Source organism: Mustela putorius, unplaced genomic scaffold (assembly GCF_011764305.1).
Source record: "Mustela putorius furo isolate JIRA1106 unplaced genomic scaffold, ASM1176430v1.1 tig00003898_pilon_pilon_pilon, whole genome shotgun sequence".
NCBI lineage: Eukaryota > Metazoa > Chordata > Mammalia > Carnivora > Mustelidae > Mustela > Mustela putorius.
The window spans coordinates 29,492,410-29,509,617 of record NW_025422047.1 but is presented as its reverse complement, the minus strand read 5'-3'; the positions used below and the strand labels follow the sequence as shown (position 1 = coordinate 29,509,617).

General features: G+C 39.9%; 1 protein-coding gene across 5 annotated transcripts in view; it reads right to left on the bottom strand.

Moving 5' to 3' along the window:
• AKAP6 (A-kinase anchoring protein 6) overlaps positions 1–17,208 on the bottom strand; it is a 514,317-nt gene that overhangs the window by 6,361 nt on the left and 490,748 nt on the right. For all 5 annotated transcript variants that reach the window (XM_045067871.1, XM_013047435.2, XM_045067872.1 and 2 more), the window contains one exon: positions 743–4,158. In XM_045067871.1, coding sequence (XP_044923806.1) covers positions 784–4,158 — 3,375 coding nt within the window. In that variant the 3' untranslated portion in view covers positions 743–783. The remainder of the gene's footprint in view (positions 1–742; positions 4,159–17,208) is intronic.

Sequence of the window (17,208 nt, the reverse complement as noted above, 5' to 3'; positions counted from 1 at the left end):
TCAGGCAAAATTCAAAAAATTCTGTTTTTATCGAAACGCCATTAACCTGTCATGTATTCGCTCTGCATTTGCTTTCTGGGCCTGTTCTCGGTCTGTGTGTGGATAAATAGGAGCCTCTTCCCTAACATCAACTTTCCCCTCCTGTTTGAGTCCTTGGCCTTGGCCGTGATTAGGAGCTGTGACAGCACAGCCTTCCACTGGGGAAGCAAATGTGATGATAGTTGCATTAGACAGAAGCATAAAAGGGAGGCCCAGATCAGGAGATGCAGCCTTTAACCTAATCATTGTTCATTTCCAGGCACCCGAGGCTCTGTGTGCAGGAAACTGAAGCGGGGGGCATTGTCACTGGGCATGCATTTTGATCAGAGGGTATAACTGCAATTGGGAGAACCTTTTTTCCTCCCTCAGGGGCAGGATGTGAGGTCCTAAATTATCTGGCTACTTCCTCAAATTTAACATTCTTCTTGTCAGGATTATGTAATAAAAATAATGTCACTAAAAATGTCGCTTGTGACCGTCTCTTTCCCTTTTGCCTCGCAGTTACTTGCATTGTTGGGAATGTTTCTTCCCCCCAAATGTGTTATTCTGATAAATGTCTGCAATGACCAGTCATTCTGACTAGTATTCTCTCCTATCATGGCATTGTTGACTCAAACTCATAGTTGAAGTATATATAGATATATATTAAATATATGTTAAAATATATTAATAATATATATTAAAACGCGAGGAGCATACATACCTTTCAATGAGATGATTTTCATGCGTGGAGAGGGTTACATTCTACCTATGCATATTTTTATGTTGTTCTTCATGAAGATTTAGAAGGTTTTCTTCACAGGTTAAAGTTTTGGAGTTGGGATGCAATGCAGCCTTGTCTTTTGGCTGCTTTGCCTTTGAGGAGAGTTCTGGAACTCCGGATTTGGCTGAAGCAGCATTATGCTCTTCCGGCATTCCTGATTCACCTGTGTTTTCTAAACTTTCCTTTTCACTGCCTAGCCTTGAAGTAGTTAGCTCTGAGCTTTCCCCACAGATTGTAGCTTGGGGTAAACCATCCGCTTCCTTTCTGACATCAGATACTTCCTGATGGGGAGGACTTGAAAGAACCACCATGTCTGCCTCCTCAGCCAAGAGAGATGTATCGCTAAACTCAGGGGAGCCAGCTGCTGTTTGTTGGGGCACAGAAGCCTCACCAGAAATAGCAGGTTCGTCTGGAGGAGGGCCGGGGAGGCAGGGCTCATCTCCATCCAGGTCATCATCAACACAGGCCTCAAAGAAGCATTCAGGTTCCTCCTTGTCCTCTAAGCCAGAGTCGGTCATGTCCAGTGGCACTGGAGTGTTACTCTTCTCTTCCACGTAACTGGTGACCTCCCCACAATCACTGTCATGAGAGGAGAGAGATAAGTAGGAATAAAAGTCCCCTTTTCTCAGCTGGATGGGCCGGTGAGAATGTTCCAACACCTTCTCCTTGATCTGAGTTAACGAGGTAGGAGCAGCTGCCTCATTTTCAGGTTGAGATTTACTTTTTAGGGCCGTTGAAGCCATGTCGATGATTTCCTTAACAAAGTCGTGTACGGAACAATCCTCAGCATCTTTTTGATGGGAAACATCTGGCTCGCAGTCACAACAGGAAATGTTGTCACTGACAGAAACGTTCTCCTCTGTTTCATTTTGTTCAAGTGCTCGGCAGCAACGAGCAGATTTTCCAGCCACGCTTGGTGCATCATTAGATGAAGATTTCAGTACATCAGAATCCTGCCTACTGGTAACTCTAGCTTCTGAAGGCAGCTCTGGGCAAGACTTCTCAGTGGGAGTAGAAGCAGTTGATGGATTTTCAAAATGGTGGCGGTTTTGACATTTCTTTGGACGGTGTCTAACAGTCTGGGGAACAAATTCATTTCCAGCAATATTTGCATCATCTGAGCTATCCATAAATACTTTACACTTACAATGCTCACTGTCTGAATTCTTCTTCCCAGTTGTACCGAGACTTTCCGATTCCTTCGAGATCCCATTCTGTTCATCTTTCTGCCCTTCTGGCGTGCTTTCAATATTGCCATTTTCCATGTCAGCCACATATGGGTCTTTATTGACTTTGAAAATATTTTTCTTATTTTCACCCTTTGTCCCTAACTCATGGGCATGGGATAAATTCTTGCCGTTTCCGTTACTTTCGGAGAGACGTTTGATGGAGCTGTTAAGTAGAGCCTCGATGTTCAGGGTATCAGAAGGATTGGTCATCTCACTACTACTGACATCCTTACTGCCCTTTATTTCATCACTGAGATTACACCTTCTCTTATCTTTTGTCAAGGAGAGCTTTGGTCTGATCCAAGTCTGCAGTTCATTCTTTATATAGTCCAATCCTGACATTAAGTTGCATTCTTCATAAATTTCATCATCTGTTGCAATACTGGAGTCATCATCCTCATCTTTGATGCATAGCTCTTCTTCTGTCAAGGTGAGGGTAGAGCTAGAAAGGAGGTCACTGTCATCTTCATCATCAGTGCAAGCAGAGGTACAAGAGACATTAACAATCATGCTGACATTGACGTCGCTTTCATCAGCCACCGACCGAGTCAGGCGCTTCCTGAATGATGCATTTGATTCTGGAATCTTGTTCTTGTGTAATACAATATCCTCTGAGCAAAGAGAGAGCTCATCGCTGCTACTTAGTTCTGTAAGAGATGCTGGCGAGTCTTCGTTGATAGAAGATGCTATGTCCAATGACAGCTGGCCACTAAAGGACATCTTTTGGGAACTGCTTTGGAGAGTCATATCAGAGACACTCCGTTTTATCTTTTGCTCTGAAGGGCTCTGGATATTCTCCAAACGATTCAGGAGATCTAAAGTCCTTTTACTCAGTTCACCAACTGAGCCACTGCTCACGCTTATGTCCCCAGAGCTGTGACAGCTAAAAAGATCCTCATTGCTTTTATAGGATGTCAACCAACTTTCTAAAGAGGTGCTTCGCTGGAGGCTGTCACTGCCATTTTTAAGGATGCCCAACCCAAATAAATCACCCCCTGGAGAAAGGGACTCAATAGATGAGCTGTGGGATAACAGGGAGAGCTGTCTGCCATTCTGCATGCCAGTGAATGTCTTCTCTCCATTACCACTTTTATATGAATTTCGATCCATTTCATGGGATGCACTTGCCAAAAGCCTTTCATGGGGAGGTGCATCTGGCTGTAACTCTGTAGCCTGATGTTTAGATTTGCAGGACTTTTTATCAAAATAAAAACCATGAAGCAGGGGATCCTCCACATGTGCTTTTTCACTTTGTGACTGTTTCATTATCATTGGTAATTTGAGTTTTGAGCCTTGGAGGTACGAGTAATCATAAAATGTAAACACATTATGTTTTCCTTGTAATTCTTCTCCCAAACAATCAGGGGTATATTTGGTAACACTGTTTAAATCTCCAACTTTTCCATTTACACAACTCACTGGTGAAATGGATGACTGAGAGCTGTTTGGAAGCTTAATGTGCTCCTCCTCATCTTTGAATTTCTGCTTTAACACATTAACTGCATCTCCCATTTGTGGGTCCAGATGTTCAGTTTCAGGGTTACTTGGGGACCCATCCACCACATTGAGCAAGCACATTTCTGAGTTGGTGGTGGTTTCAGTGTCCCCTTCACTCACGATTCCACTCTCACTGCCTGAATTCTGGCTCATGTCACCTCCATGGCATGGGCAGGGCTTCACCAAATTGGAACCTCCGACAAGGTCTGGCAAAGATTTGGTGGATGAAAATGAAGAGTCTTTACTGAGACTCTTTGTTAAAACACTAGGCTGTGTCACACTGGTGAACTTCGGATTGTTTTTCAGAAATGGCATGTGGCTGTCCTCATAGAGTTCCACATTGTGGAGGCTGTACACTTGGTAAATGTGTGGACTGGAGGGGGCAGTGATACTCGAGGCATACTGAGATCCCCCATGGTCACCTGCCTCTTCTTCATAACCAGGGTCCTCACTACCTATCTCTTCAAGCTTTAAGGAAGGCATGACAGGTTGGGGTTCCTGATCAAGATCACTTGAGTCTTCATTCAAACTAATTAACTTGTTGCTTATGTCAGTTTCATCCCATTCCAGGGCATCCTCACTCGTCCCATTTAGATCCATCAAGCCAGGATCAATCACGTTCAAAGTCTCCTGTGTAGGAAGAAGAGAAAAAGAAGAAGCAGCATTAGGGAACACAAGCATGAACATTTTATCCATTCAAAATCTCTTGGAAGAGTTAGGAAAGAAATTTGCCCAAGCATGGATTTGAAAGACAGCATAATTATCAGCTCTATTCTCCTCTGGAATAACATCCAAAATTATTGAAATGGGTTTTTCTATCAATAGTAATTTGTCACTGAAGGCAATAACATAGATTAAAATGTAAGATTATTAGAGTCAAGTTGTAATTTTTGGAATAAACCATTTCCTTTAGATTCTTTTACATTTTTAACCTGGGATTGGGTGAAGATAAAACTGTGAGGTAAATGAAGGTAGAAAGAGTACAGCCTGTGACATCTTGAAGGCACATTCGCTCTGATACTCTTAGTCTAGCAGTCCACAGTGGAATACCATTTACAGCCACAGGTGGCAGACCCCCTCTTCTATATGCTTGGGCTTTCCACTGGAAGCAGCTTTTGCCATGGGGAAATAAAATAGGCTTGTAACCAACCACCTGTAGAGCCATTCATGGCCAGAGACCCTTGTTTGTCCATCTTTTCTTCTGCATTCACTTTCAGAAATTGGCCCTGTTCTCAAATAGATCCAAGATAGACAACACTTGACTGGTTTTCTCACCTACATGCTATTGGACCCTGAGTCTTGAGCCCTGGTTCTCTTAGTCTCTCTCTCTCTCTCTCCATTCCCCAGTCTCTTCCTATGACAGAAATTCTACTTCGAGCTTATGAACTTGCCTCACTATTGTCAGTCCTGCCCCTGTTTATTATAAGCAGGAACCCTCCCCTCCAGACCTAGAATAACAACTATCTGAAGACTTCCTGACTCTCAAGTTTGACTCAGCCCAGATTCTCTTACATTTCATTCTGCCAGCACAGTTGGGATCCTTGATCTTTCCTTGGATGTTCTGGCTTTAACTTGGTTTAGGTAGAGCCTGACAGATTAGTCTGGGACATCGTGGGTGAATGGGCTCCTGGACTCTGTCCAGATTCCCTCACCATCCTCACTTGCTGCCCAGCTGTCCAGATTCATGCCAGAACCAAGAGAGGTGATACAGGTATGCAGGCCCTGATAGGCTCACCTATACAGAAACTCAGAATTCTGTAGCTCAGCTTCTGTTTATGCAGGGTAGTCAAACAGATAAGCATGGCTCTAGACCAGTGCCAAGTAGTTGAAATGCTGACCTTGCCACCTACCAGCTTTGGGCAAGTTGCTTAACCTTTCCGAGTGCTGATCTCTTCGTATCACTTGTGAAGGGGGCTAGCATTATCGATCTTTTGAGATAATTCTGAATACTACTGAGCTAATGCTTGTGAAAAACCGAGGAGGCAGTCAAAATTAGGTAGCTCTAACTCTTAGTCCATGCAGCATTGCTCGAGAGTGGCCTTGAGTCAATTCATAAAGGGTTCTCTCTGCCTACCTTCCCTCCTTATTATTGCTTTCAATTTGCCCTAAAAACCATAAAGGATTCATGACCTGGTAGGTAGAGAGAGATGTCACATAGTATAATAGGTCAGCATATTTGCATTACAATTCAGAATTATTTTAAGGGTCTGGTTGAAAAACAGGCCATGATGCTTTTATTCCTCAGTAGGGGTTGGGGAAAGGCTTTGCCAGAAACACAAAACTTCACAAAACTTCCCTAAGAAGCCCTCCATCTTTCCTGGCACTAGTAGTTAAAGGATACCACAGAACCTCATTAAGTGTAAAATACCCATTAGCACTTTATTATACTGGATATGTAAGAGATTATCTGTATAGCCTACTTAAGTTTAAAAGAGTCCAGTTACAAAGTAAACATTAATTAAGGGACATTTTTATATTTTCTGACAGAAACCTTTCATGCTGCCAATGTTAGAGCAGTTCATGTAGAACACTGGCAGTCATCATACTCACTTAGGTATGGAGTACATTCACTGTGATGAATTTTTATTAGGATTTCTGTTTATTCTTTGCTTGCTGATAAAGGAAGCACTAATGACCAGTTAGTATGGCTAGTGAATGTTAAAATCTTCAGCTGTAGAAACAATCAATCAGTCTAATCAAATAGTGTATTAATTTCAAATACTATCTTGCCTGACACCAGACTCTGAGAGTGCTAATAAATAATTGAACTGGTCTTTCAGAGACGCTCTCTTTGTAACTCTCTGGTGGCTTCAACATTTAGCAGCACGGGTTTTCTCTGAGAGTCCTAAACCCGTGGGCTCACACCAGATGCAGGAATTGTGCTATCTGGGTGTGTGTCAGGAGCTTAGCCCAAGTGACGCCTGTAACTTGGACTTGTCTTCTGTGACACAGTCGTTTTCTGACCAAATGCTGCCTCTGTGGCTTTACAAATGCAAGCCTCAGGAAGTGGAAAACTTACAGCAGCACCTTAAAGAACAAATCTTTTGCTCAGCTAGTAGTTGGGGTGGAGATTTGTCACAGGAAAAACATGAAACTTTAGGATGTAATATTGTCCTTTCCCCTCCTTAAGTCTCTCTTCCTGTACTCTCTTTAATTTATTGTAATTGCTGAAATTTTTTATATGTCAATTCCTGGGACTATCTGACAAGATCTTTAGGAAATCACTGACTTCGGACTTAAAATTTTATGTATTAAAGAAGTGTGATTTGTTCTGCCCTCATTCACTCCCTTCTGTTGTGGATTAAATTCTGTCAATATTTTCAATAAAATCTCCATTTCCTCAAGATTTAACCTCAAACATTAAACCTCCCCTGGGAGCAAGTATGTATGGAAAGTTTCTAAGAGGAAGGGCATGGGATATTTATATAACTAAAAAGTTATCCTTGAAAGAAATGATATGTGTATAGAGAGATGTAACTGGCAGGAAAATTATTTGGTCGAATGCTCTCTTTGATGATAGCTCAGCAGCCAGTAATGCTCAAGCTAATTAACCATTTGTTGTTATTTTTCTAGAGAAACTGTCTAGTACTTTTTCAAAAGGCACAAATATTCCTGTCTTTCATAACGTGATAAATCAAAAATGGATTTAGACAAAATCTAATACTTGACTGAAACCAAAAGGATGGTGAGTAGTTCATGATGTTCCAATAGAGACACTGCAATTCCAAAGATAATTCTGAGTTAAATTAATTTGTGTGAGGCTCTTTCATTCATAAACTTGCTTCATTGGTGTAGAATTTGTCCTAAACCTAAAGCTCTACAGAAATAATTGCACACACACAGACTCCTTCAAGAACTGCTCAAGAAACAAGTGGATTAATTCATGCTAGGTTTTTGGTGGTTGGTTTTTGTTGTTGTTGTTTTGTTTTGTTTTGTTTTTAATTCTTGGAAGTAGGTTCTTTATTTCACCACAATACATACAGAAAAAGTAAAAGAGGCTGGAGAAAAGATGATGATGATGATGAAAGAATCAAGATTCCATCTGTAGCAAGTCACATACATCAGAATTAACTTCTTTCTGTACTTATATGGCTTTAATTGAATTAGGTCTCCCAGGATTGCATTTCTAGGATTTTTCTTAAAATTTTAGTGGGTTTTTGTAAGAGAGGAGAAACACATTACCAGCTAAAGAATGGGGATGAAGGAGCCCGACATTCTATAAAACAACCCAACAGATATGGTCTGATATGATATAGTTGCATCTTTTGAAAAACTAAAGAAGGTCTAAAAGATCAGCATGAACAAAATGTTCCAGTCAAACTTCTGGTGCTCAAAATGGGCAAAACCATTAGGAGGTCTTGCAATTTGTGTTCCTCCTATTTATTTCAGGTCCAGGACTTCATTCAGCAATACCACTTGCAAAGTTCTGGGAATAGAGATTTATCTATAGAAAAGTAGAATATAACAAAAACATACAAATAAATAAAAATGATTAAAAACCAGAAACATCATTAACTGAGTAAAGATCTGTGTATTTACCTTAGAGCAAAGGTTATGGACAGTAGAGAGAGACTACATATATGGATCAGGATAAGGGAGTTAAATTAAAGAAGGGGAAATTACAACTTTCAGATATTTGTTCTGTTTTCCTGATGCAATTATTTTTTCTTGTCTCCCCCTCCAAATCTAAAACCAGAGTATCTGAGCATTAGATGCAAAATTGTTTTCCTAAACTTGACTTAGGTGGAAATTTTTTAAAAACAAAATCAACATCAACAACCATAACAAATTGCTAGTTTTCAGAAAATGGAAAGACAGCTTTTAAGAGAACTTGGAGTTTGTTGTAATCTGCCTCTTTTTGGGCAGAGGTAGATTCAGAGTTAGCATGAAAAAATATAGAGGAAAAAAGAAATAGGATGAAAAGCAAAGATGTTCACTAAATGCTTATCAATCATTTGGGGATTTAGGGCAGAAATTCAAATAGATCTTAGTGTGAATCCTGACTCTCTTCTCTCACATGTTAGCTCTGTGGTCCTGGACAAGTTATTTAACAGTTTAGTAGTGACTTAGTTCAACTATTTAATGGGCCTCAGTTCTATCATTTGTATACCCAAGATAATCACAGCACATTGGATCTACCTTAGGGAGTGTTGGGAGCTTCAAAAGAGAATATATATGTCAAGTCCTATGGAGAGGGCATGAGGTTGGCACACAGTAGGCACCAATGACTGACAGCTATCAGCATAGATTCCCTTTGCTGAAGTAGGACAGGGCTGACAATGAAATAAGCATAACTATGTTTGCATGAAGACTGGTGGTTGGCTGACTAATCTCTTTAGCACAACCACATGCATGAAATTTAATGAAACAAACATCAATTAGACAGTTTACTCACTCCTTTACTACACTATAAATAGGGTGTAGGTTTGTCTTTGTCTGTCCTGACTGGGCTTATCCCTCAGGAATAACCAGAGGAGAAAAGACACCTGCCCAGCCCTCAGCAAGGCCCATAACTCAAGCACTTTCTATTTCCTGAAAATAATCTTTTTTTTTTTTTAAAGGCAGGTCCATTGTCTGTGAAATTCTATCACAACTGACACATGAGAGCAATCAAATCCTGCTCACTATCTATCAGATTGACAATAATGTTAAAGTAACTTGTCTCAGCTCAGAAAATGCTTTGAAAGTCTATCTCACACTAATGATCAAAAACTGTTCTAGCGAATGCTCTTTTTCAATAACAAAGCTGATCAGAAACCCAAAACAGACAAGTAAAACCCAAAGTCATCTCACAAATTGTACTAAAATGAGTGCTGACATGGACATTATTTCCTAGTCTTGACTATACCGACATTTCTGAAATAGTTGAAAAGGAAAAATCCACTGGATGTTGTTTTAAAGTGAGTTTTATAATAGCAAAAAATTGCTTTAGTTCTCAACAGGGCCCAGGGACAAAAAAGAGAGTCCAAAATTAAGAATCAGGGGGGTTTCTTCCCAGATGTAAACTCCATGAGGACAGGGGCTCTGTCTGTCTTGTTTCCAGAAGAGCCCCAGAACCTGAAACAGTGCCTGGCAGAAAGCAGGTTCTCAGAAACCTTTCCTGCGTGAATTGCATGAAGACTGGGCTGTGGTCCCATGACCTCTTCAAAAGATCTGGGGAAAGATCCAAAGGTGACATTCTGCCATGGTGAAATCACGTAGAGAATTTCTGACTTTCTAGCTGGTGCCCCCTCTCAATTAGAAAAGCTAGTATCCTCAGAAACATTATGCTCAGTAAAAGCCACATAGATCAAGTCATATTTTGTATGGCTTCATTTATATGAAATTTCAGACTAGGTAAGTCCCTAGAGATAGAATACAAATTGGTGGTCACCAGTGGCCTAAGGGAAGGGACAAGGGAAGCAATTGTTCAACACCTGTGGGGTTTCCTTCTGAAAATGTTTTGGAATTAGAAGTGTTGGTTACACAACATGGGAATGTACTCTATGCCAGTGAACTGCTCACTTTAAAATGATTAATTTTATGTTATGCTATTTTTACCCCAATTAAAAGAAGGAAAAAAAAAATGGGCACCTGGGTGGCTCTACCTTTGGCTCAGGTCATGATCCTGGGATCCTGGATTCGAGCTCCACATTGGAGTCTGCTTCTCCCTCTCCTTCTACACCCCTCGCCCACTTGTGTGTACTCTCTCTCAAACAAATAAAATCTTTTAAAATATAAAAATAAAATAAAATAAACAAACAAGCTAACAGGAGTCTTCAGTCTCATTGAGTTTCAGAGCCTGTAATACCATCAAACATAACAGGACTTCATCACTCTCTGAAGGAACTTGCTTATAAAAATATTACAATATTACAAAAATATTGTAAATTTTATTGTAAATTTTTGTAAAAAATATTACATTCAGATAATATATCTGAATTCATGTATATTTTGGTGCATATATTACCAATAAAGATGATCTTTTTATTACATCCTTCTTAGTTCGGTGTGTGTGCATGCTCATCATCGTCAGAAATGCTGAAGAAAAGAGCATCCTGTATGTAGTACTTCTCTTAGCTCAACTTCATTCGTTTTGATGCATTTGGCTCTTTTGAGGAGACAGGAGTGGGATTAATAGGCCCCTTATTTGCTGGGCTGGTCCAATCTCCTTTGACCTTATTTTACTGGATTCCTCTGTAGTATTTGACTCCATTTTTCTTGAAAATTTCCTCCTCCTTTGGTTACTTTGATGCTAAGCCTCCTCATAAAATCCATTTCAGCTGCCTTTTAGATGACAGGATGTCTCACAGTTCTGTCTTGCCTCTTTTCACCCTACAGACTTCCCTGCCTTGAGTTTAGCCATCATTACTATTGTCTATTATTTTGAAGGATATATATGCTACGGTTAAGAGAAAGGAGCTCAAGAGAAAGTATGGGGGAAGGGGACATTGCAAGAAGAGGGAACAGTAAGAAGCAAAGGCAGATGGGATAGAATTTTATGGGTACTTTCATAGGAGGGAAGAGCAACCAGCAAAGGAAACAAACAGCAGGAAAATGTAAGGAGGACTGTTATAATATCATGGAAGTTGAGACAAGGGGACATTTAAAGCAGTGGGTAGTTTAGAGTGTTTTAAGAGCAGAAGAGATAAGAAGAATGGGAGGTGAGGGAAGACCATTGAATTAGCAAGAAGAAAGTCACTTGTAACCTTAGAGAAGGCAGGTCCTAGAGGCGGGAAGGTCAGGATTGAGCATCGTATATGCCAGAGAATAGCCTGAAGAAATCCTGGTTCCCCAGTAACATTGCTGTTGAAATCAGGAGCCCTGTCCTACCAGGTGCTCTTCACCACCTTTTGGGTCCTCCAGCATCAGTCTTGGAAGAAGAATGGAAGTGGAGAAACCATGGAAGCCAAAGAATGTATAAGGTTCAATAAGCAGGGTGATCCTGAGGCTGTAGGAAGGAATTCCACAGAAGAAAGAAGGATCCATGAAATAGAAGCACTGCTTTCTTTCTTTTCTACAACTTCAGTTTCACTGGAGAGCCGGCCCCCCAGGACTACTATTCAGATCAAGAAGCAGTATCTTGGGGCACCTGGGTGGCTCAGTGAGTTAAGCCTCTGCCTTCAGCTCAGGTCATGGTCTTGGGGTCCTGGGATCAAGTCCTGCATTGGGCTGTCTGCTTGGTGGGTAGCCTGCTTCCTCCCTATCTTTCTCTGTCTGCCTCTTTGCGTACTTGTGATCTCTCTCTCTTTCAAATAAATAAATAAAATCTTAAAAAAAAAAAGAAGCAGTATCTTTGTGCCAATCAATTAAAGACATTTAGATATTGTCATAATTACTAACTCACTCATAGGTGCAGTAGTCTCAGTGTTGGTAGTACTATAGCTACATGGCAATAGTCAGATGCCTTGCTTCAAGCTATGTTGTCTTTAAGCATGTTAATTATGGTATAAACCATTACTCATATCTGTTAGGTGTCCACTGTAGGAAAAAGGTCCCTTCCCACCCAACTCCGAATGTTTTACGGGAAGTAACTCAAAAAATCATCTGCTACCATTGGTAAATAAATCATTTTGTCTTAACTGTTGCTTTATATGCAAACATATTGAAACTTTCATCATATTCACAACAGAGTGAATGAGAAAATTAGGAATCTTGCTCTTCTTTGTCACTCTTTTGTTTCCCTGAAAATTTTTCTCTGGAGTTTCAAGAAAGTAACTAAATTCAGAATGGCTTAAAAGGGATTGGGAGGGAGACAGACCATAAGTGACTCTTAATCTCACAAAACAAACTGAGGGTTGCGGGGGGGGGGGGGATGTTTGGGAGAAGGGGGTGGGATTATGGACATTGGGGAGGGTATGTGATTTGGTGAGTGCTGTGAAGTGTGTAAACCTGGTGATTCACAGACCTGTACCCCTGGGGATAAAAATATATGTTTATAAAAAATAAAAAATTAAAAAAAAAAAAGAAAACAAATAAGCAAAAAAGAATTTAGGAACAGGTTTTTAAATAAAAGGATGTCTTGATCTGACCTCTTCAGTATCATATACAACTAAAACAAACAAAAGGAAGCACAGAAGAGACATAACTTCAATAAAGTCATAAAACCCCAACCACAATAAGATGGTGGCATTTTCTACATTCTAACATGTGATAAACCTATTTAGGAGTCAGTGACAGAACCACATGCCAAGTCTCGTAAATAACTTGTTTCCCCCTAAAGTAATATCTGGCCTCATTTTGCTGGCATCCTTTCAGCTGTTTGGTGTTTGCCTTTTGACTGTCAGGACTGACAGAACATTGGAGTTTTGTGCCTCTGGAGATCAATTTTGCCTCACCTTTGCTTTAGCGAAAAGTAGACTCTTGTCCCTCCTTTATGATAAGGACCTCTCAATAATACAAAAACCTACATTTTTTTTTTTAAACCTGCAGAGCATATTCGTAGTAAAGAGGAGGTTAAAGGCGCTGTCAACTAGTGGAAATTTCCCAGCACCCTGGGCTTTTCTGTGACATAGAGTTGGGTCTCCAACTTCAGACCGAAATCTAAGAACACGAGATGTATGGCATGCTCCTGAGGTAGCTTAATGTGGAAGGACGGCCTTGCCAACATGCTGAGGTCGGCCTGAAAAGCCAAATACCAAATATCGCCCTTTACAAAGCACATATTAGCTGAGAAAATTGTGTGTCTTTTCATTCTCAACAAGGTACATATGAAAAGCCAACACGGTGTTATTCTAGTTCTTAGTCGTCTATTCCTCTCAGATAAATAAGCGGTGGGAAGTTTTGTTTGGTTTTTGTTTTTTTAATTCTAAGACTGTGACTACAGTGCACCATTTAGAGGGAAAAAAAAAAACCTAAGACTAAAATGTTGGCCAATTTTGATAAACCAGATTATCAAAAATGGTACATACAATTTCAGTCTCTTCTCCCTCCCAATCAATCAAACTTATCTTGCTTTTCTGACTTTTTCATCTGATTGGCCCAAGGTTTAAGATGATTAACAGGCAGCTCATCTATAATTCATTTTCTTATGATGGCTTAACCCTTGTTTCTATTATCTGATTTTATTCCATGTGATTTATACCTTTAATAGGCTCCTTTAAAGATAACGGCATTCAGACTTAGGGAGAGCTAAACATTCTCAGAGTTGCTAGGACACCTCCCTTGCGTTGTCACTGTTCCCTCCATGAAAGTGATGGGAGAGTACGCAAGTTACACTTGATGCTGGAAAAGCTGCTTGAAATTTCAGGATGAATTTTCCTATAAGGTAATAAACATCTTTGATGTAAGTTTCCTGAGATTTTATACTTTTGATTCCTAGAATCCTTAGACATGTTAAAACCACAGAATCCCTGGGGGGATTTTCTTTTTCGATCTCAAGAGAGAAATACTAAGGATCCTAAGATCCGATTAGATTTAAAAACTCCATCTTGATTGCAACAGAAGCTCTGGTCCTGGTCTCTCATGGAGGAGGCACTTGAGAGTTTTGAATGTCAGGACGTTAATTCAAACTGTAACCCGAATCAAAGATTCCCAAATCAAAGACATGTAAATTTCATTCTAGAGAAAAAATGACCTCAAAATGTGAGTTCATTTTGTAAATTAAAAAAAAAAATAAGGCAATATTAGAAGTTTAGTGTCACCTTAATCCCTTAAAATCCTTTTGCAAGGCAAAGGCAAAAATAACAAAAAATAACTAGAGCCTCAAACCCTTCAGATATGGATTCTTTAAGCCGGCAATTTAGAGAATATGCTGAGTTTATAGTCCAGGGAGGCAGGCCACTGACCGGCCAGTGGAGCTAATTACATGGGCAAGACCTGCTGAATTTACTACTCCACGCACTCAACAACAGTAGCATTTGTGACTTATCTCTGCTTTGTTTGCACTCCGTGCACAGCGTAGCGTACGTTAACTACATAAACCTTGACTGCTTTTCTTTTCCCCTTAATAAATAGCAAGCAATCAGGGAAATATAATGTAGGTGACCTCCACCTCCTCCCAAATCAACAATATTTTTCAAAGGTCTACTTTACACAAGACATTCTCCTGGCAAACATCATCACTGCTATTAGGAAGCGTGGGGAACACTTGGAGAAATAGAGAACCCTTATGTTTATCTGCAGATAGGCTCCATACCAAGGTAACAAAGCATTATTTTTTTCTCCTAATTTAAAGTCCCTCCTCCCACCAAATTAATCATTTTCTCTCGTTATTTAGTAAAATCACTAGATGAGCTGTGACTCCATAAACTTTAGGAACTCATTTATTATGTTGCCTGATCAGACCTTGCATTTATTTACACAGTGTACCCATAAAACCCAGCTTTCATTAGTGCTGGGGAGGAACAGTCCTGCTCCCTACGCTGGGGAAGGTGAAGCTGGAGAAGATAATTAACCATGAAACAATAAGGAGGCTTGCTGGGTAAGCAGTAGTGTGAAAACAGTTACTACTCACAAAAGAGGGGAAATTAGCTTGCTGGATAAAAAAGGAAGTGTCAGATTGAAGACTGAAAGGCCTGCCAACAGAAGTAGATAGCTCTATGCATCATTAATGAAATTTTTTAACACTTAAACGCCACAGCTGTCCACATTTAAATGCATGTAAATGCCATGTGTTTCCAGAGATTAATATGCATGTTGAAATATTTCTTTTCCCCTTAAACTTCTAGATGTTGTCTCTGTCTGTTTCATTTCACCTACTTTCTCTCCAAGAATAAAAATGCACCAGCTTTCTCAGCATTGTGTCCTCATTTCCAAGACCCACATACACCGAGCATCCTGGAGATGGGCAGTGTGCTCATTATATTTTAACAAACACATTATTTTACATTCATAATACCGATATTTTAGTAAACAGAAAGTTTGTTTTGATTTTGCTGCTTCACAGAGTGAAGACTTATGATGTGCGTTTCCTTTCAAAACTTCCTCCTGGAGCATTAGTGCTCCCCGAAGCAGCCCCATTTTGGCAGAAATTCAGTTCTGTGAAGTGCCAAAAGAAATAGAATAAACAAACACTGCTCCATGCAGCTGGCAAGATAATTTACATATTACTGCACACCAAACATGAAGACCTGAATATGGATTAGAGCGCCGGTGATGACACAAATGTCATATAGATAAAGAGAAACAAAATCCAACACATCGTTGTTTATTTTACCCCTGCTACTGTATGAGTGCCACTCAGAAAGAAAAAAAAATATGGAGGGATTGCTTTTTGAAAATTGGATTCCCTTTCTCATTTGAAGTGGCTTCTTTCAGACCATGAAACAAGAAAGAGAGCAAAAAGGCAAGGATTCTTTGGAGCCCCTCACATTCTGCACTTTTGTCCTGTGAGTTCAACCGATTGCAATGTGCATCAATTTGAATGACATGGGTTAGCCATCTTACAGAAACAACCTTTAATATACGGGCACCTGGATCCCCACCTCATCCTTGTGCAGCCCTTGAGGATTCTGGCTGAGCACATTGCTCTTTAACTGAGAATTTAATTTCCCTGAGTAGGATCCTTGGGTAGGCAGGTCCAGTAGGCCATCCTGGCCCATTAAAGTTCCAGCTGGAAACACCACAGAGTAGACAGGACTTGCCTTGAATCCTTAGCTAACTTCTCTTCTCTCCTCACAATGCCTGCACATGTCGATGGCTTGCCTGCTGCAAAGGGGCTGACCCTTCCTGCTCATGACTAGATGTATTGGTGTCCTAGGGAGGAAGGGAAAACTCTCTAGATATTTATTGCCATAACTCCTTTCCAGTCCTTGGAGATGACAAGAGGATATGAAGAGCTAAGAAGGTAACACTTAACAAATGATGATGGTGACAAGGTGAGGAATACAGAGAACACCAGATATGTTTAGCTTCCACCAAAGTAAAAATTCTTTATCCCACATTGGACAAGGTTGGCTTTTCTTATACTATCTTAGAAGCTTCTAGTGCTTTAATATTTAGAAGTAATTGTCATGATACTTACTCTTGCTTAAGTGTAAAAACAAGGGGAGAAATCGGGGCCATGTAGGAGAATCTAGTTAGTTAGATACAATTAAAGTTTAGTAGTCAAGGAATGTTCTTTAACATTGAAGAAACAAACCATTTAAGGTAGGTCAAGAGAGTTGAGTGTTATTTTATCTGGTGGGAAAAAGGCTACACGGGGGCTTGTTTTCCACAGCATTTGGAAGGTTACTATGACTAGGACAATGAAAAAGTTATTTATTTTCATAACTCCAAACTCAAGAAATGGAATTACACTGCAGCAAGAAAAAGTAGGTGAGATTCACCAGAAGGATTTGTTATTGAAAGGGCAACTAAACATTCTCATAAACTCCCATAAAGTTTGTGAAAAATCTATCCCTAGATTTCTTTAAAGACAGAAGGGAAAAAACAAAGTGGTTCAAGATAATCCTACATACCACTTCTCAAACCAAGCTTCCTAAAATAAATCCTTTCATGGTGTTACTCCTGTCATTAAAAACAAAACAAAACAAATACCAACAACTTTCAGTGGCTTTTTTCTCTTCTAAATTATTCTGACTTTTAAGGCATTCCATAATCTGGTCAAATAAAAATGATCAAAATTTAATTTAATGCTTCCAAAGCTGACCTTCACCACAGTAACTGCCTCATGAATATCCCCTGCTCACTCATGTTGCCATGCCTCTGCCGTGCAAGTATTCCATAAATATTTTCTGAATGAATCAATGTGGTTTCCAT